Source organism: Cyprinodon tularosa, unplaced genomic scaffold (genome assembly GCF_016077235.1).
Source record: "Cyprinodon tularosa strain WSP-4 unplaced genomic scaffold, ASM1607723v1 ctg485, whole genome shotgun sequence".
In the NCBI taxonomy this organism is placed as follows: domain Eukaryota; kingdom Metazoa; phylum Chordata; class Actinopteri; order Cyprinodontiformes; family Cyprinodontidae; genus Cyprinodon; species Cyprinodon tularosa.
Genome location: NW_024039213.1, coordinates 610,818 through 631,816, shown reverse-complemented (window position 1 = coordinate 631,816; position 20,999 = coordinate 610,818). Strand labels below are relative to the sequence as shown.

Here is a 20,999-nt window from a genome sequence, read left to right as displayed (position 1 = left end):
AATGGGATTAAGAAGGAAGCTGTACTCAGAAGCTAAATTTAATCCGAAATAAAAATATATGTTACTTAAAAGAATTACAACTTTTCCAGTTCAAAACTACATCTTCCATATCAGAGCATCAACTTATTGATGTGTTTTGACACAGTCCGTCCCTCAGTTATCATCACATTACAGGTGGTGAAATCTCCAGAATCGTGGTCTATTTTCCATGTTAATAAGAGGACAGCATTATTCTTCATGGGAGCTCAGAGCTGAAAACCAAGCACAGCCTTGCTGGTGCTGCCTGTTCATAAAACGGATGTTTTATGTTTTCAAGTCTCCGCCAATCAACTGACCAAGATAGCACCCAGGTTCCGTCCTGGGCTTAGACCAAAGACCACTGTAAGAATTCTGTTTGGTATATATAATTCCTGATGCTAATCTGATGGATATTCCATAAGTAAATAACACAGTTATTAACAAAGGTATAATCATTTAACTAAAGATCATTATTTTCTAAGATCATTTGCATGCATTATTTTTGTTAACCGATGTCCTTAAATCTACACAAGCCCAGATCTACCACACAAGGTAAGATCTAAGTTGTAGGCTATGCACAGAGTCCCTTGAAACAATTTAGTATCTCACACCAGGAAATGAGAGATTAGAATGAAAGGATTTTATGCAACACCTGGTCATGTTTAGAATAAGTTGAGCGGAGTTTGAATTAGAGGCCCCTGGGTCAAAATGGGAGTCACTTCCTAAGGTGGTGGAGAATAAGAGAGCTAAGATCCTGTAGGACTTCCTAATTCAAACAGACAAAATGGTAATAGTTAACCAACTGGACATTCTGACTGACAGAGAAGAGCTACTATGATCGATGCATCAAACCTTATTTCTGTAAACATAGGTGGAACAGCTCACCATCATGCTGGTAGTTAAAGCTCCAAAAAATCCTCTCAATCCTAAAGAGAAGATATCTCCTATCCAGGTCCAACACTGCAAGAGCTTCCAGGATTAACAAATTGTATACTACCAGAAAGCGTATGGTCAAGAGGCAAACAAGGATCAAAAACACAGGGACAGAGAGCAACCCAACAGAGAGTAGGCTAAAAGCAAGAGAAGCCCGGTACAATGTTCAAAATTTATCAAGGCAGATCTCACTTGTAAACAAGATCCTGTATAACAATAAAACCTATAAGTTGGAGTTGTTTATTTTGTACTTTAAAATACATGCAAAAACAATCTTTGCTCTGTTTTTCTCAATCACAATAAACCTTTCATTTCAGAGAGAAAGATTGGGTAAAAAGTCAGTGCCAGCTAATTTAACACTACAAGTTCCTGGGACTGTGAATTCTCGAATGCAAATCTGATCATCAGTCAGATCTTTTCCCCTGTGCCATTCCCAATTACTACACATAAATTAAATTCTGGACATCTATGGTTTGATTGAAAATTAATACTTTGACAGCCATGAGTAATTTTTATTAAATAAATTAACCATTTTTCATTCAATTATTTTTTGCATTTTTTAGTGTAGAAAATAATGTTCTAAAATTTTATTGAAATTCTAAAGATTCGTTCTCGGTCTTGGAACGTCTGGTTTTGCTCTCTTAAGGTCTGGTCCCTGTCTCAGAAACTGTTATGCACATATACTCAGTTTATCAATGACTTCTGAAAGCAATAGTTTGTGCTGGATTTTATTAAAGACTAACAGGCTAATATTTGCTACAACAAAAACAACTAATAAAAACAGGAGTCATTGTTATTTCCTTTGTGTTGATAACTGACATAAAATCTCAAGAAAATTATTAATTTGTTTTTAAAGATATATAAATTGCATAACATCTCTCATGCTATTGAACGGTATGAGTCACATAAGACAAAGAATAATACTTTATATAATATAACATAAATAGAGAGATCCAAATATATATCTATCTGCTCAACCTGGTCTTTGAGTCTACAGCTACATATCAAAGCCTCATTATCATTTCTATCTCTGCTTCCACTCAAACTTTGCCTATTCCAATTATCAATGCTTACACATAACTATACCTATAAGTTCACACACACCTTGCAGGATGCAGTGGACTATTAAAACAATCTATTGATTGGTCTAAGGTATAGCAGAGTGTGGTAGTGAAAGTTTCAGAGGGGCACAGCTCTATCAGACCCACTTGTCTACACTATTATCAGAGAACAAGGTATAAAAGATGTGCAACATCACAAGCATGCATTCACTGGTGATCTTTAAGTCAAATTAGTTTTTCAATTTGGATTACAAAAAGTCTACATCCATTGCAATGTGGATACCTACAAAACACAAGTTGTTGATAAAAAGGTACACAGAGTCTATTAATACATTTATCAAAGCATTTGATCCAAATGAAAATAAAATGCATTCTATAAACTTCAGTCCCCTGTTTAAAATAATCCAAGAAATTTTAAACTTGTCATACTGCATTCAGCCCTTCTAAACACCTACCCAGTGGCAAACAAAAACTAATTAAATATTGTTTATTGTTGCTGACAGTGAGCCCAAAGAGAAGAAACACATTATGTGTGATTCTGCACTATAACTGACGGAGAAAAAATATACTCTCTCCTCTCCTCTTCTTATAGCTAAAAACATGTCTCGATTTTCATACAGAATAGAACTTGACATTTACACAACAACGCCCAAAATGCTACTTTGCCAAATAGCCTACCGGTAAGTATTTAGAACATGAGAAATATTTTTAACACATAACATTTAATGTAAATGATAAGGTGCTATGTTAATTTAAAAAAAGCAAGGATGCTTGATGGCAGCATGTTTTTGCAGGTCCCAGCTGTCAATAGTTTTGTGTGCTTTTGTTCAAGTTTTTTTTTTTGTTTTGTTCAAGTTGTTTGTACTTGTAAATAACATTTAAGCTGACTGGTTTGTGGACAACGTTTTTTATTTATATTTAGAGACCATGTGAGCAGGCAAGTTCCTGTTCTTTACATCAGGGTTCACTTTTTAGCTCTTTTTTAGCACAAGGTTGAATGATATACGGAGGGGGTTCATTTATATTTTTGGTACAACAGTGGATGCCAATAGTGCATGCCCCACTCTCTGACCAGAAGACTCAAATTCTACAGTATCATCCCCAGATTCTGAGTGGCAAAGACAAAACCTAAAAGGCCATGTATAAACCCTTATATAAAGACTTTCCTGAAGGAGAAGCATAGAGCATTTATATCAAATACTAAGGAGAAGCTTAGAGTTTGGGGGGGCTATAGGGGAGTGGTGGCATATTGGTTAGGGTACTGCGCTTGGATCCTAGAGGTTCACAATTCAAGCCTCACTCCCACAGACTGCCACTCTGGGACCCTGAGCAGGACCCTTAACCCCCACACTGCTCCCGGGCTCCACCCAATAGCAGCCCACTGTTACCCAAAGGGATTGGTTAAATGAAGAGAGTGAATTTGGTTGCTTTCTACTTGTGACAATGTAATGACAAAAAAGTTTAATTCTCTTCTCAAGCTTGGCTGAAGAAACAAAAAAAAAAACATTGAGAAAGGAAAAACTATCCAAAGAAGGAAGATGGAGGACCAACTACAGATAAGCAACATTGATATGATTTCAATAGGCCTTATACATTCTGAAATAAAAATATCAAACAGTTTGGATTGCATGTATAATATGAACAGTTGGTCCTCATGCAAAAAGTGTTCGTACCAACAAATTATTTCTTAAGTCATTTGCATGTGTGATATAGAAGGAAATATCACATTCACCATTTTCCCCCTATATCTAATATTCTCCTGGGTATGAAGACATTTTACTAGTACTCCTGATTTGGCGAAGGGGTCTTGTGCAATAAGTCAGCTTTAATTCAAAGATGTTTTTTTTGCACTAAATTGTCACTCTATAACAATTACGTAACAACACAACAATAGGCCCGTAAGCAACACTATCTGGGTGGGCCCCACATGAAAAACAACACCCCATCAATCCTGCCCTAATCAATCCCCATATGGCTACTGGAGATGTACAGCACATATGTGCGTTAGTATTGAAACGAGAGTTGCAGATAGCTGTGTTGGGTTGGTGATGGCAAACTCATTAAGCAATTACGTCATAAGTTCCACCTCATGCCTCAACAAGTAGTTTTAAATACCGTTTTTTACAAAGTATTTTATTATTGTTGTTTTATTTTCACTTCTATAAAAGTCAAACCTTGTCATTTATAGCTCTTGTAATTTATTCCACACTGCTTGCCTCTTACTGGTCCTTTAATTCTGCTTCTCAGCAGAGTTTTTTTTTCTTCATTTTCAATGCCATTTCTGTGATTGAACACCTGACGATCTTAGGAGGTTGTGCAGTTATACGGCCTTACTGAGGTGGCAAATTTACATTTCTCGGGAATGCAAGCTCACTTAAACACAGGTGGACTGCTTCAAGTTTATAAGGATCAAGTTAAGAACGTTGTTAAATCTGATGTGTTGTCTTTGTAAGAGCCCCAAGTACCAGAGATTTACGACTAGAATACAAAATTGTTGCTGCATAAGGCCCAATGACTTAAAAAGTTTTGATCAGACACTCATCATTCAAATGAATAACACTGTCTCCTTAATTAAAAAGTTAGCTTTGCCATGGAGAAACTAAACATTTACAAAAATAGAGGATAAGGACTATAATCTCTCTAAAAGGTAATGCTGTTTTATATTTAAACATGTAAGGTAATCAGAAAGAAAATTGTTTGATATAGAGCATGAAAGTCTATAAAATCTATTCATCTTATTAAAATGCTATAGTGAGAACACAAGAATTAACTGTTAAAATTAATCCACAATAACACACAATCAGACAATTCAGCAATGTATACATAGAAAGGGAAGCAATAGAAAGGAAAGCAATTCTCTCCACATGATGGAGAATTGTTTTCTATGCTAACCAGGCTACTGAGACTGCCCTTATTAAGGTGTTCAGTAGCATCAGTATAAATTCAGACTGTGGAAGAACCACAGCGGTGGTACTGTTTTATTATATATGTCATTGCTTGATTTTATAAGTGTCTGGAAAACTAGGTGGGCCTTTCTGGTACAGGAGTTCCTCTGTGTCACTTATGTGGAGCAATAGCCCAGAACACTGTAAGAATGCTGAAAGCCTGATTTCTTTTAATTCAAAATTTGTTTAAAACTTGATTTTACTTGTAAATTGAAATAGTTCATTAGTTTAAGTTTTTGGTTCAATTGTTTTATTTGCTTTACTACCTACTTTATAATGCTTTTATCCAGACATGGGCAATGTGGAGTCAACAAGTCATCTCCATGTCATGTATAGGTTCTACCCAGCCAATTAACCAGGTGAGTCCAATCTGCACAGGTTAATTCACGGTGAAGATTGGACTCACCTGCTTCAGTTTTTTAATGTATTGATTTTAATGACTGTCTTTTTACTCTGTTTTTAATGTTATGGTCTTTTAAACTTGTTTTGTAGCACTTTGAGATTTGAAATCAAATGTAAAGTGCATGATAAATAAAATTCATTATTATTATTATTACATGACATGGAGATGACTTGTTGACTCCACATTGCCCATGTCTGCTTTTATCTTTACTTGCTTTTATTCTGATTTCATGTTCTTTCTATCTTATTGTTTAATTAATGTAAAGTACTTTGAACTGTCTATATACGGAATGGTACTATCTAAATAAACTTGCCTTGCATTGCCTTGAATGTGTAAGCACTCACCAATGTGTTTTCCCTTCATGTGATAGTAGAAAGAGACACAGTATGGGACTCGACTAGAGCCCTTCGGGCCCCTGACTGAAGACACATTAAAAAGTGGAGATAGAAGACGGGCCTTGTCCCCTTGAGCACGAGGTCGGGATGCTTCGATGTACATGTAATACCCTGAGATCAACAAGAAAACATAAACAATAAAAACCTGTTAAGAGGTTATTCAAAAATAAGGAAAATTAATAAATTTTAAATAACAGAATTAGACATAAAAAGCCATTACTGGTTGCGCTGCATATTGTATCTGCTCTGAGAATAGACTTTTCTTATTTTTCTACCAGCATTCTGTATTTTGTGGTGTATTTAGATTAACATACCAAGGACTGGTAGAGGCTACAGCTGACTGGGGCTCTACAACAACTGGTTCCTTATTATTACAATGACTCATGACTCTGACATAAAAATTATTTCCCAATTTTCTTACCCTCCTTTGTTCCACTGCGGTCAGTCTCCGGGCCAGTATTAGGAGATCGCTTGGGATTGTGCGTCAGATTATTCTGTCTTGTCCAATCAAATTTATCACTCCGGTCTTGAGAGAAACCACAGATCCGCTCATCCTCGAACCCACACACTTGGTCTGAGATGTGTGCGCACATGAAAAGAAGAATTTAAAGAGAAAGAAAAAAATAAGAAAAAGATTTTATTGAAAAAATATTATGCAGATAAATAACATAAGATCCACATGATGGTAATATATAAAATGTTCTTTTCAATGTTCACCTTAGAGTAAACAGACCTATAGTAACAAAATGGCGAACAGAATGTGGGGGACAGGATATATGTATTACAGAAAGTAACATGGACTTGTTTTAACCATGTTCTTCAGCAGGGATTTCTATATATTTCACCCTGTGACCCACAAAAGATATGTATAGCTTCTAAAATGTCTGTTCACTTGTAAATATAAAAATAAATTATGTTTATTTTTATATAAAATTTATTTTAAATTAAATGAAATTGTATTTTTAACTATTTAATTGGATGATTAAATATTTAATTATGTATTTCCAAAATTAGAATTAAATTTAATATTTGTATCATGTATTAGATAAAACTGAAATAAACATATATGCATTTAATGGTATAAATTTATTTCATGAGAAATTAAATTTTTTAATTATTTAAAAATATAAGCTCTACTTCACTACAGTCAAAGATGACATTACAATAACTGTAAAGATGATCTAATGACCCCCACTTTGGGAACCCCTGTATTTCCCAAAAGGAGAGATTTAAGATTTTTATCAATAAGTTTAGTCCAAAAAGATATTATTCATAATGTAATAACTTGTTTATTTAATACATTTTTTGAAACCAAAAAATCAAAGTGGAAGTTTATTATGACTCACTGGTTCATGCCACCTGCTTCACATTTGACCTATGGTAAATTTTGGGGAAAGCAGAAACCAATCAATATAAATAGCCATTTTTAAAACAGATTATTTTTGGCTAAAACAATTATTTTTATATTCTGCATATTTGACAACAACTAATACTTTTTTATTCTTTATATATATGTTTTTGCTGAAGTTACAAGCAAAAGCAAAATGTCTTTTTAGAATATTTAAACTGGATGTTTAGACTTTTCAAATGTAAACTATAATGTCATAGATATGGGCAGGTGCTGTGATCACATTTTTCCTTTCTGTGTATTCTTTTGGGATCTTTGGATTCACTTCCTTGTCTTCAGATTTACTAATGCTGATGTCTCTTGTTAAGCAAGATAAAGCAGCTTCTCTCAAAAGTGTTGTCACCTTCATTAGCCCATCTGGTGGGTTTTGCCATTATCAAAGACTCACTAGACAAGAGAGAATAACAACAGCCGTCTAAAACCATCCAAGCTGACAGCCTCAGTGACAGCCTCAGTAAGAGCATCCCAGAGACACACACATGCCAGCCTCACACACACAGACATACAGTCTGATAAAGATGCTTATGGCTCACTCTCCCCAAGAGGACTGTTTGTGTGCTCTCTTTTGTTTCAGGGAGCTAATCTATTACTATTCACACCATTCTCTACTTCATGCACTGCTTTCAATTTACACTGTTGTTCCCGCAGTCTGTTCCAATCTGCTGTTGTTTTAATTGCTTCACCCTGGCATAGCCAAACGGCACTCCTGCCAGGAAAATGCTACGCTTCTCTTAATGAACAAAACACTGAAGACTTGACTGACTCAGATCAACGGGGATGGGAAGCGAGAGCATGAGATGCAGGGAAACATTAGATACTAATAGATACAGAAAAATATAATCTTAAATACATAGTTGGATTAGGGTAACAGAATTGACACAACTTTTAATATTGGTGACCTCCCTGGTATACAAAGCTTGTACTGTATTTGCTCTCAGATCTTCATTATTTCTTTATTTATTTGTATTTTAAACCACCCATTGTCCATACCTTACAGGTGCTGGTCATAAAATTAGAATATCATGAAAAAGTAGATTGATTTCAGTAATTCCATTTAAAAAGTGAAACTTGTATATTATATTCATACATTACATACAAACTCATATATTTCAGATGTTTATTTTGTTTAATTTTGATGATTACAAATGACAACAAATGAAAATCTCAAATTCATCATATCAGAAAATTAGAATATTACTGAAGACCAATAAAAACAAAGGATTTATAGAAATGTTGGCCAACTGAAAAGTATGAACATGAAAAGTATGAGCATGTACAGCACTCAGTATTTAGTTGGGCCTCCTTTGGCCTGTATTACTGCAGCAATGCGGCGTGGCATGGAGTCGATCAGTCTGTGGCACTGCTCAGGTGTTATGATAGCCCAGGTTGCTCTAATAGTGGCTTTTAGCTCTTCTGAATTGTTGGGTCTGGTGTATTGCATCTTCTTCTTCACAATACCCCATAGATTTTCTATGGGGTTAAGGTCAGGAGAGTTTGCTGGCCAATTAAGAACAGGGATACCATGGTCCTTCAACCAGGTACTGGTAGCTTTGGCACTGTGTGCAGGTGCCAAGTCCTGTTGGAAAATGAAATCTGCATCTCCAAAAAGTTGGTCAGCTGCAGGAAGCATGAAGTGCTCTAAAACTTCCTGGTATGTGGCTGCGTTGACCCTGGACCTCAGAAAACACAATGGACCAACACCAGCAGATGACATGGCACCCCAAACCATCACTGACTGTGGAAACTTTACACTGGACTTCAAGCAACGTGGATGAAGTGCCTCTCTTCTTTTCCTCCAGACTCTGGGACCTTGATTTCCAAAGGAAATGCAAAATTTACTTTCATCAGAGAACATGACTTTGGACCACTCACCAGCAGTCCAGTCCTGTTTCTCTTTAGCCCAGGCAAGACGCTTCTGACGCTGTCTGTGGTTCAAGAGTGGCTTGACACAAGGAATGCGACAGCAGAAACCCATGTCTTTCATACGTCTGTGTGTGGTGGTTCTTGAAGCACTCACTCCAGCTGCAGTCCACTCTTTGTGAATCTCCCCCACATTTTTGAATGGGTTTTGTTTCACAATCCTCTCCAGGGTGCGGTTATCTCTCTTGCTTGTACACTTTTTTCGACCACATCTTTTCCTTCCCTTCGCCTCTCTATTAATGTGCTTGGACACTGAGCTCTGTGAACAGCCAGCCTCTTTAGCGATGACCTTTTGTCTTGCCCTCCTTGTGCAAGGTGTCGATGGTCGTCTTTTGGACAACTGTCAAGTCAGCAGTCTTCCCCATGATTGTGTAGCCTATAGAACTAGACTGAAAGACCATTTAAAGGCTTTTGCAGGTGGTTTGAGTTAATTAGCTGATTAGAGTGTGGCACCAGGGGCCATCAATTTTGAACCTTTTCACAATATTCTAATTTTCTGATATGATGAATTTGAGATTTTCATTTGTTGTCATTTGTAATCATCAAAATTAAACAAAATAAACATCTGAAATATATGAGTTTGTATGTAATGTATGAATATAATATACAAGTTTCACTTTTTAAATGGAATTACTGAAATCAATCTACTTTTTCATTATATTCTAATTTTATGACCAGCACCTGTATTTCCCCTCCATCAGATGAATCTCATATAAGCCATTAAATAGACAGAGATGGCAAAAGTACTCACTTTCCGTACTTGAGTAAAAGTACAGGTACTTGTGTTAAAAAATACTCTGGTAAAAGTGGAAGTACTGATTAAACTTCTTCACTCAAGTAAAAGTAACAAAGTAAAGGCTTGTAAATTTACTTAAAGTATAAAAGTAAAAGTAGAAACCACTTTTTTCATGCCGTTGCCTACATTTTAAATGGATGTCTGCCAATAGGACTAGATCTCCGTTGTGTTCATTTTCAATCATCTCGTCGTCCATACTACTATGCAAACGCCACCGCCACCAAGCTGCAGTGATTTGCCGCAAACGAATACCGCCGAATCTGTCGATTCATCTTGTAGTGGTGCGTCAAATGCAACGTAGATTCCCATCCAATTACATTGAATTTGGTATTTATGAGGTGAAAAATAATAACGGTAACTCCATTGAAATGATTCAAAACTAAAGTAACGAGCCAATTTTTTAAAATGTAAGGAGTAGAAAGTATAGATATTTGTGTAAAAATGTAAGGAGTAAAAGTAAAAAGTCGCCATAAAAATAAGTAGTAAAGTAAAGTAAAAATATCAGAAAAATCTACTTGAGTACAGTAACGAAGTATTTGTACTTCGTTACTTCCCATCTCTGTAAATAGATTTATAACAGGTAAAATTACAGCAATTGAACAATTAAATAGCTTTTAAAAGTAATACAATGGACATAAAACCATTTAAAATGTGTTTTTAAATAATAAAAGTTTACAATTTATTAAAAAAATATGCATTTAATACTTAGATGAGATGATAGTGATGATCAGACAGTGGCTGGCATGTTAAGGAAACCTAAATTGGTTTAACAGCGGTTTTCAGCTACATTGTTGGTGTATATATAAATATATATATATATTTTTTTTTGTTAAGAAAAGTTTCTATATGGAATTCCCATCTAAATAGTTTGCTGTTGCCAGGTGCCAAGTCCTACTGGAACATTAAATCACCATCTTTATAAAGCTTGTCAGCAGTGACAAGAATGAAGTGTTCTAAAATCTCAAAGCAGATGGCCATGTTGACTTTGGTCTTGATAAAACAGAGCTAAACAACAACGTATGACATATGGCTCCCTAAAGACCCACTGACTGTTGAACCTTTACACACCACTTCAAGCAACTTGGACTCTGTGCTTCTACACTTTTTTACAGATTTTAAAAAATGGCAATAGAAATGCAAAATGTACAGTATATGTATCTGAAAATACAACATCACTAGAAAATGTGAAGCTGAACATTGCTGATGATGATAGAAAGGGCATATTCATGAGAATAGAGGTGGAGGAAAGAAGCCGATTGATGGAGGTAGCTGATATGTGAGGAGGGAGGAGGTGGGTTGCAGCGTGATTTGAAGGCAGACAGGACTACAATGAAGTGCACAAAAGGGAGAGTCTTGGATAATATGGGCTGCAGAGAAGAAGGAGAGTAGAAGAAGGCGGGCAGAGGTGGATCTGGATGACATGGCAGTAATATTTGTCAGTCTTCCAGATTGAAAATACACCTAGGCTCCATTTCTCTTCAGTGCAGGTAAAATGTCTCTAATTCGGTTTCTGCATTAGAGCCACCTCTTAGCGGAGATAGCTGGACTGTTTAATCTCATGGTCTGAATATGTCTCTTTGTTGTGTCTCAAGTGGCGACTGTCAATGAGCTTTGCCTCTAAATCACCACGGTTTTCCAGTTTTTTCTAAAACACACTTCACTAACATTTTATTTCTTATGAATACAAGTAAATTCAGAAGTCTTGATTTTTATCAATGATCTTTGGCTTTCCTGCTCTATGGAAGATGACAACCAACCCCCAGTGGAAAACACTACACTAATTATATGGCCATAATTTTCTCAAAGGATGAGATTTGCATATCAATATTAACTTATTTGATATAAAAAAAAAAAAATAATAAATAAAAAAAGTATTTACAATGACTGTAAGCAATACGTATCCAATTTAACCAAAATTTACTTTTTGTGTGTAATTTCTATATAATACACAAGTTTTTCTTTTTAAATTAAACAAAAATGTATGCCCATTTTAAAATATTTTTAATGGTATTCTAATTTACTGAGATAAATGTATATGAATATTCATTTCAAAAGAACATTCTCATTAATCGATGTATTGACAACAGGTTTGTGGAAACAGCATCTATTTAATTTGGTTTCATGCTACCAAATTCGGCACCATGATTACTCTATCTGCCAATCCCAAGTCATTTGAGTGTTGAATCCACGTTCAACCTACATTGCTTTAAAGAAATATGATGTTGATGGACAAGCAGGGTGTTTAATGCTAAGCTTAAAAATTGAGGAAAAGTTTTTTCCTCACAAATACACAAAATAGTTTAAAATAGTAAAATGCGGGAAAGGAGAAAATGGTTGGGTGGTCTTACCCGAAGATCTTGGATAAGTGTAGGCTGCAAGAAAATTGCAATTCCATAATTATTTTGATAAACACTGATTTCTTTTTTCCTTACAAAAAAAAGGATGAGACAGTGACTTACGTTCTGAGTACAGAATGATCCTGCTGACATAGTCCCCTGTGCTGTAAGTTGTGATGGGAGCCAGTCGAACCTCATAGGATCGAGGGATTTCCAGGTCTGTTACCGTGTGAGACATCAGCACACCCTTCTCTGGCTCCTTACCCCTTAGGTCTATTTGCTTTGACACCAAGCTCTGCTTGTCCTGTGCAGGTGAAATCCAAAGCAATTTGCAAATATTAGGAGAAGCCACAGGGACATGAAAAGTACCACTCACACTGCATTCAGCTTGCACTGGCATTAAATCAACGACATAAAAAAAGGGTAGTAAAAAGTGATGTTTATTCAAAAATAATACGTTCCCAATAGTCATCATATTTAGGCTTCAATCGTCTCTAAATCATTTAATTTAAAGTTCCCCCAGCACAGCTGTTGCAGTTAATTTTGAGGAAAGAGGTTAAAAAATCTAACAAAAAGAAACACTGTCCAGATTTTCCTATGTCTAAGTATTGCTTAGTCGACATGAATATAAAGTTAGCACCTCTGGGCATTCTTCCAGACAACATACCCGACTCTTGGGCCCAGATAGTCTTGTGTTCCATTAAATCCCACTTTTTATCCAAAACAAATCTGTGCTGCTTTGCTCATTAAAAGCCTTGGAGGCCACCACACGCAACATTACTTCCAAGCTCTCTCTCTCTTTATGCTCTAAAAAATACATGTTGGTCCAGTTGTAGAGCACTCAGCAAGATAAGTGATTTCCCATAATGATGCCGTGACGAGTACCCAATAGCCATTAGTTGTAAAACAGAAATCAAACATTTTCTCTTAACCATCTCTGTTCAGTCTGATATACTGTTCAGCAAGAACTGTAATGTATAACACAATCCCATGGCCTCCCACATAAACAGCAATTGATTAATTAAACATGGCTTGGATCATAACAATGAAAATGTAAAATGATTACAAGTCCAGCTGTTGTCTAATTTTTTTTTTAAGTTAAATTGCGTTTTTTGTTGTTTTTTTGTCTCCATCACATTTTAAAAAGAGCTATGTCTATGTTATTCCACCCACAGATAGAAGGATCCATTAGCTGTGTATCTGCCTCTGATCCCAGCTACTTAAAGACCTGACAGTGAACTCAATCTAATGCATTAGGTCAGCCACTTCACCATAACAACTTGGTACACCCACAGCATGCCATTATCAGGTAACACACGAAGAAGAGTTGTGTGTGAGAAGATGTGTGATATTGTGTAAATGGTAAATGTGTAGTGTATCTACCCAGGTTCCATGCTTAGCTAACTGTCTGGACCTCCATATTTGTTAGATTTTCAAATGATCAACTGAATGAATTGTTATACCTCTTTATGTATTGCTTTCATTTAAATGTATGCATAAAAATGTATTAAATAGATAATATATACACTTAATTATTGAATATGCTAACCCAGAAAGTGTTTTTAGCTCAGGAGCAAAAGGCTTGGCTTCACTTCACTCAACAAACAAGAAAAACAATAAAGCAAACATAAAACTGAGACCAACTGGATGCAAAAGGATATTTCAAATCTTTTTTTTCTGTAAGTTAGAGACTGATTGAAAAAAAAAACGAAAAAAACCCCAGCATTTTGGTAAAGCAGGATGAGGTGAGGAGACTTTCACTGCAAATACTTCTTAGCACTTTACCAACTTAATACTTGAGCGAATACTAAAATTGCTTGAGGACATACAATCCACTGACAAAATAAAGTTTTGACAGCATTTTCCTGAGTCGAAGCTTTTCCTTTGCTGGTCAGAATTTAAATGACCTTATATGGAGCTAAATACTCTCAATCAGAGAAGAAAGCACATTGGAGGATGATCCATTTTATTTTTTTATTTATTTATTTATTTATTTAGTTTTGCCTTTGCTACAACCTGTCTAAAAAGTTGTGTTTTGCTTCTGAACTACTGAAGTTTAGTTAATTAGATGTGCCTCACATTTGCTATCGTATGATTATGAAACATTGAATGTATGGCCCCGGATAAGACTAATTAGCTGAAGTGAAATAGTATTTAATAGTATTCATAACAACATGAATTAGTAAATTCATGTTGTTATGCCTTCTGTTAAAAGCTTAAAATATATTAATTTTAATCACCTTTACTTATTTTCTTTACCTTAGACGTGTTCTTTTTCAATTGCAAATCTGATTTAAAACCTGTTAATGTATCTTATTCTAAACGTTTCATAACATTAATTTTTATCTACTTTTTACATTAAATAATCTGGTTACGTATGATTGCAAAATGCAGCAAAGCAGTTACTTCTAATGGAAAACTGAAGGAGAAGACATGAAAAGTGGGAAGCTTTAATAAGATGGTCATGAATATAACTGTTCTTTTTTCTTAGTTTTAGGTTAAATTTGAAAGTGAAACTGTTAATTTGCTGGATTCCGTTTCCCAAATCAGTAATAACATAAAATGTGGATGATTTTTTTTATTGGCAGGTTTTTAGAAGCCCAACTAGTTCTGAATAATAAAGAAAAATATTACAGGTATCTTACTATTTACAACTCTGTATATGATGACATCACCTCTCAGCTTTACCTCTTGTCCTCTGGCAGACAGTTGGAGGACTTTCCATTTTTATTGTGTGCCTATAAAACTACACAAATTCAAACTTATCCTGGCAGAGCTGATCATTTTTATTGACAAGACCACAGTGAGTCATGCCCTGACTGCCAGGCATTTGGTTCTCTTGCTCCAATTACTGTTTGAGCCTCCCATGGCAGCCACAGCCCCAAGTCCTCCAAGTGTGCAGTTGGCAACAGGTTTTGAATTAAATCCTTTCCTAACTAGGCTCTATGCCGCTAGCTGTTCTATCTGTTCATTCTTGGGGTTTTTTTCACAGCCGTTCTGGCTGGTTCCTTTTCAGTTGATCCAACTTTTCACACTGTGTTCCTAGTCAGTAAGGATTTCCATCTCTGAATTCCTGACACAAAACAAAGAAAAACTAAATGATTTTTTTCCCCCCCAAATCTAATTAAAACATTGCTACTACCAGTTTCCCAGTGGGGATTATGTGACCAGAGTTAATGTCTGGTAGTTGTCATCTACATATACTCTTTTAAATAATCCTTGTCTCATCTAGCCACAGCTCCTTTTACAGATTTTGCTGTGCCCCCTACAACTTTTTTTTTTTTTTTTACATTTTTTCAGGCCTGTAATTTTAGCTAAAGTATCATTTCCTTTTCTTTTTTTTTTACATTATTTAATGAGATGTTTATTGCATTTAACTTTACTGCAACCTAATTTCTGACCAGCTATGCTTCATTGTCTCCATAATGCTCTTTGTTTTTTTATGTTTTCTAGCAAAGTTTTGAGACCGTCACACAGAGCACAGTATGACCTAAAAGTCTTGATCTTTAATTCTGTATTGCACCAGTTTTTAAGAGAACTCTATCTTTAGCATACTGTTATTTGTTAAAAAAAATAATAAAGTCAGCATATTTCCAACAATACAGTACACTAAACCTTGTTTGCCAACAATATCTTTTTTCTTTGAATCCAAAGTAGTATGTAGATTACAAAAACATTTTTTAACATCTTAATGAAATATGGAGTATGCAAGCATCTACTGACCAGTTTCCAATAATCAGTAACGTAATCAATCGTGAGATTGATATAAGGCTCCGTTGTACGTCTCCACCACAAGTCTCTAGTAGTGTCATAGTATTTCTCTAAAAACTGGTGATACAGTTTCAGCATTTTTTCTTATCAAAATACTTCTGGCTTGGAGGCTTATAACATATATCAAGATTTTTAAATATTTCTTTAAACCAGCTTCTCTCCACTCTGTGTACTCTGTGTCTCTGTGTACTTTGTGATGGCTCTTGTCACTCCATCGCTTATTCTTTTAAGAGGTCTGTTGTTACAAATGTTGAAACAATTTCCTTGTTCTACCTTTGTTTGCCCTCACCATTATTCAACATATATTGCAAAATGTTGTTTTTGGTTTATGGCTACATTGTGGTTCAGTGGGTAGAACTGCTGCCTTGCAGCAAGAAGGTTCTGGGTTTGATTCCCCACCCCAGGGTCTTTCTGCATGGAGTTTGCATGTTCTCCCCATGCATGTGTGGGTTCTCTCCGGGTACTGCGGCTTCCTTCCACAGTCCAAAAACATGACTGTTAGGTACAGTGGCTTAGGTGGCATAGGTGTGAGTGTGTGTTTGCATGGTTGTGTGTCTCTGTGTTTCCCTGCGAAAGACTTGTGACCTGTCCAGGCTGTACCCAGCCTCTTGCCCATAGAGTGGCAGAGATAGGCACTGGCCCCACTAGGAACCTGACAGGGACTAAGTGGGAGAAAATGGTTGGAAATGGGTGGATGTTTTCGGTTTAACACTTGACCTTTGAAATCTGAACCAAACCAAGGGTTTGTTTTTCAATCCCCTCCTGTGTCTTTGCCTGGAGGAGATGCCCATGTTTAGGCAGGTGTGATGACATAAACACTGATAGGGTGGTAGAGAGGAAATCTTTACCTTAGGCCAAATTCATATCATTTCTACCGTCTATCACATATGCCACACAGACAAAAAATATTACACACACAGAAAGAAGTTTGTGGCAGTATATTTTATCTAAAGTGCTTAGAACATCCATTTTCATGAGACTGATATGTACCCAAATTTAGTGCTAACATTAATAAATCCTAGCACAGGCGCGAGCTGCAGCTTTAACTAAAGCAACTTTCTCAGTGTATAAAAAAACGTAATGATATCAAGTAAGTGTCTTATAATAAAGAGCTGACACCAGTTGAGATTCCCAGAAAAATGATGCACTTAAGCAACTCAGACACATATAGGATCATCAAGCCTCACATAATTGGTCAGCTCACATTGCAGTACATTATGTCTAGTTCCACTGATGTAATTTAAATTCTCCTTTAGCCATTGTCTCAGGTGATACATTGCTCTACAGAGTATGAAAAGTAACAGCCAAACTTTCAAAATGCTCTGCAAAGGTCTTACTTGCTAAACAGTAGCCTACAGAAGAGTGTGGTTGTTCACAATTTAAAAACAGCTTGAGCTTTATGTAATAGTCTACCTGCCTCCCCACCTGTGCTTAGTGGCCCTTTTGCCTGCACCTGTGTGTTTTATCTGTAAATTACCCTGCCCATATTTAGGTTCAAAGCTTTTCCAACGAAACTTTGTGATCATCTGTCTTGTCTTGTTGGCAGTTTTTGTGTGCGTGTGTTTGTTATTATTAAAAACAAATCTGACTTATTTTAAGTGTTTCAAGGTGTAACCCACCAAGCAAAAATAGTTTGAAAGGATATTGAAAAGGCAACATGATTTACGTCCAACACGTCTACATATTGTTTAAAAATGAAAGGTGAAAAGCCATCATTTTCAGGTCTTTCAAAAGATGTTGAAAACTGGGTTTGTAATGTCTTTTCATATATCACTGGACTAAAGTGGGACATAATCAGATCAACCAAACACAGCTCAATTTTCAACAACTATTTGACTTTGACAGACTGACCAGATTTGGCCTAAAAACCAATGTTTAAATGATCACTGGTGTTAGTGGGGAGGTGAGTTGCTTATCATTTAAAGAAGAGCCCTGTGTAATAGAGTAAAGCAAAAAAAAAAAAAAAACATTGTGGAAAAAACTACTTAAATGTTCCCTCAGATGGTGAACTTGTATTATGGTTTATTAAAAAAAATATTTTGAATTTCTCAAACAACATAACGTGAAAAATGTTTATTGCAGCATGTTTCATGTGAATGATGAAATAGTAAAGGAAACTAATACTGCTTACACACTATTGCTCATTTTGGCATGGCTGTGGTGTTTTAGGAGATCTCCTTTAAATAAAAAAAATTAAAATGCACTTTGTGAAACATTAAGCCTTGGCAAACCTATAATATGTTTGGCCATTATGAGGCACTTCTTTTTTTTTAGTATAGCTACTGGGATGAAGGGTACAGAATTTACATTCTGCATTACATCAGTACAGAAGAGCATCAATACAGAAGAGGAAGTTTTGCAGAGGTATCACTATCTCCCCTTCTTTCCATTTAAGCTAAATGATTATATTACTTCTTTGAGTCCCACATTTGTAGAGAGCTTTTCTAGTTAAAGCCATTTCACTAAACTAATATGTCGAGGTGTATGAATCTTCATCAGCATCAGCTTGGAATCTGAATAGGATAGGTCACTGTTGCAATGCTTTAGTACCATTAGCATTGCTATGCATTAGAACCTAAATACAGGCCATACTTTCTCTCATAGGTAACCATAAATGTCTTGATATGTCTCAAATATCCTTGAAAGCTTTGGTTAATTAATTATGTATGCTCTTGTAAACTGAGAGGCCACTATAAAGCCTGATACTTTCTCTGTGGTAAAAATGTAAAAGGTTTAATCCATTAGGGAATATTTTTCTAAATCTTTTAAACCTCAGTAGTACATTCAATTGGCCTAATAAAACTAAACAGTTTTAAAAGCAAATGTTTCCATAGAGACATGTATTTCTTTACAAAGTTAATAAATATTTCTGGGTTACTTTTGTATTGATTTTGGACAAACAAGTATATTCATATATCTTCTGAATTATTTATGAAAGTGTAAATTTGGCTTTATTGTTGTAAGTCCCTTCCAATTCTAAAGTATATTATACAATTTTTATTCCATAAGTATATGTCATATGATGCATCATAAATAATATTAATTTATCTAATGTAAAAAGATAAGTATAACTTATTAGTTAGTTATTAGTTAGTATATCTGAAAGAAAAAATAGATATAGAGAAGAGAATAATAATATTCTGACATTTTAACTTCAGGAATAAAAAGGGAGGCTCTTTCTTAGTAAATGAATATTCTGGAGAAAAAATATCTGGAGTCTTACTTATAAAACATTGTGAGAAAACCATACTATAAGTGTATGCACTGCAAACACTAGAATATGGAGTACGACAAAAAGAAAAAGATTTATAAAACAATGTGCATGCACAAAACCAAGATATCTTACTTTATAAATCCCAGGTCTTGTTTGGCCTACTTCATCCCAATATTCAACCATGCATGAATAGCCCAGTTAATCAATGTCACTTGTTGGTTACAATTGGTAACAAGAAAGTAAAAAACAAACAAACTGTTTAATCTGGGAGGTGTGTGAGGTAGAAAGATAAACATGTTTGGTAGCCACAGTAAATAAATTAAGTATTAATGACCCCTTCAGGGCTTGATGTGGACTCCTCATAATATCCAGGACATCCAGGCAGCATTGCGTTAATCGCTGACTATCGAGAGGAATGCCGTTTGATCAGCTGATTACCAGTCAGCTCAGGAAATAGAGGTAATCCCAGAACATGCATTCCCTCCTAATTCTCCCATTTCCAAAGTCTGGCATATTTGAATAATTTATCGAACACCACTATGCTCCAGTGCTTTGCCAGTATTAAAATTTTTTTCAGCAATTTCTCTCAATTCCTCAGACCTTGTTGTATTAGTACAATATGTGATCTGTGATCTCCTACACCCTGTTTATCACCAACAGGGTGTAGGGTGTTGAATTGAAAATGGCTTTCTTGTATTATTAGTGACAGAACCTGTCAGCGTCACCATTTATCACACTGCAGTTTCATATCTCATTAATTTAATCTATAATTAAAGTTTCATCTAAAGTTAAATTAAGTGCATGAGAGAAATTATGGCAAAATCTGGCTTCATTTCCCCATCTAAGTCATCATCTGTTTTGCCAATTTGCCTTCCCGGCCAAATATTTGAACCTGTACAGATGGGTCAGAGTTTGTGTGACCATTTCAACACCATGTACAGCAGTTTTTCTAAATCACAACCTTTGCACAGAAGTCGGTGCACACAATTTTCAGACCCTATTTAGTGTCTACTGTATGTGCAACATTGTCAAAATTGCCCTTATTATTTTTCTTTTCAAAAATTGTATTTGCAAGTTTAACTTATTACATGATTATTTAGAGAATTATTGAATTTACCTCATTTAGTTATTTTCATTTGCATTACATGATTTAATTAATTTTACCTTCCTGAACTCTGCCCTCTTGCTCCTAGGCTTCTGTAATCACTTCCTCCTTGATCTCACAACAGTGTTTGTGTTGCTGGGGGGGGAGTTGTGTCAAAAAATTTACAGCCAAAATTATACTAGTTTCTTTAAAAATTCCGTCATTAACAGAAAATTCATTGTTGTATGTTATTCACTAGTAAATACTGTAATTTTGCCGTTTTTGTTTCACGTTTTCTGGCGCCATTTGGACTAGCTGACCCATGTAACTTCTGTATTAATGTACATGTTTAGGAGCAGTAGTTCAGGACAGCAAACCTGGAGACAGTTTCTAATTTTTTAATGTGTCATCTGCAGGAAAAAATAAATGCAGCAAAACAGTGGTTGTTCTTCATCGTCTTACTACACAACCATTACAAATGCAAGCTTTAAAAATGAGACCCGTGATCTATCTTACACATATGGGAGGCAAACTGCTGATTTGTGCTGCAGAGGTGCATAGTAACATGAACTCTGTTGTGATGTTTACTTCCATTTAGAGCAGCATAGTTTTGTGCATGTGTTTACTTTTATGCCTATGTCAAAAGAAAACAGAGCTATATCAGAGATATAATTTGAAAAAAAAAATCTATGCAATGTTTGATTAGTATTGTAAC

At 35.5% G+C, this 20,999-nt stretch overlaps 1 protein-coding gene across 2 annotated transcripts in view; it reads right to left on the bottom strand.

Moving 5' to 3' along the window:
• LOC119794626 (MAM domain-containing glycosylphosphatidylinositol anchor protein 1) overlaps positions 1 to 20,999 on the bottom strand; it is a 244,714-nt gene that overhangs the window by 21,101 nt on the left and 202,614 nt on the right. For both annotated transcript variants that reach the window (XM_038302254.1, XM_038302255.1), the window contains exons 12-15: positions 12,339 to 12,519; positions 12,228 to 12,251; positions 6,177 to 6,329; positions 5,705 to 5,866 (exon numbers count right to left, since the gene is read on the bottom strand). In XM_038302254.1, the coding sequence (XP_038158182.1) occupies positions 5,705 to 5,866; positions 6,177 to 6,329; positions 12,228 to 12,251; positions 12,339 to 12,519 (520 nt within the window). The remainder of the gene's footprint in view (positions 1 to 5,704; positions 5,867 to 6,176; positions 6,330 to 12,227; positions 12,252 to 12,338; positions 12,520 to 20,999) is intronic.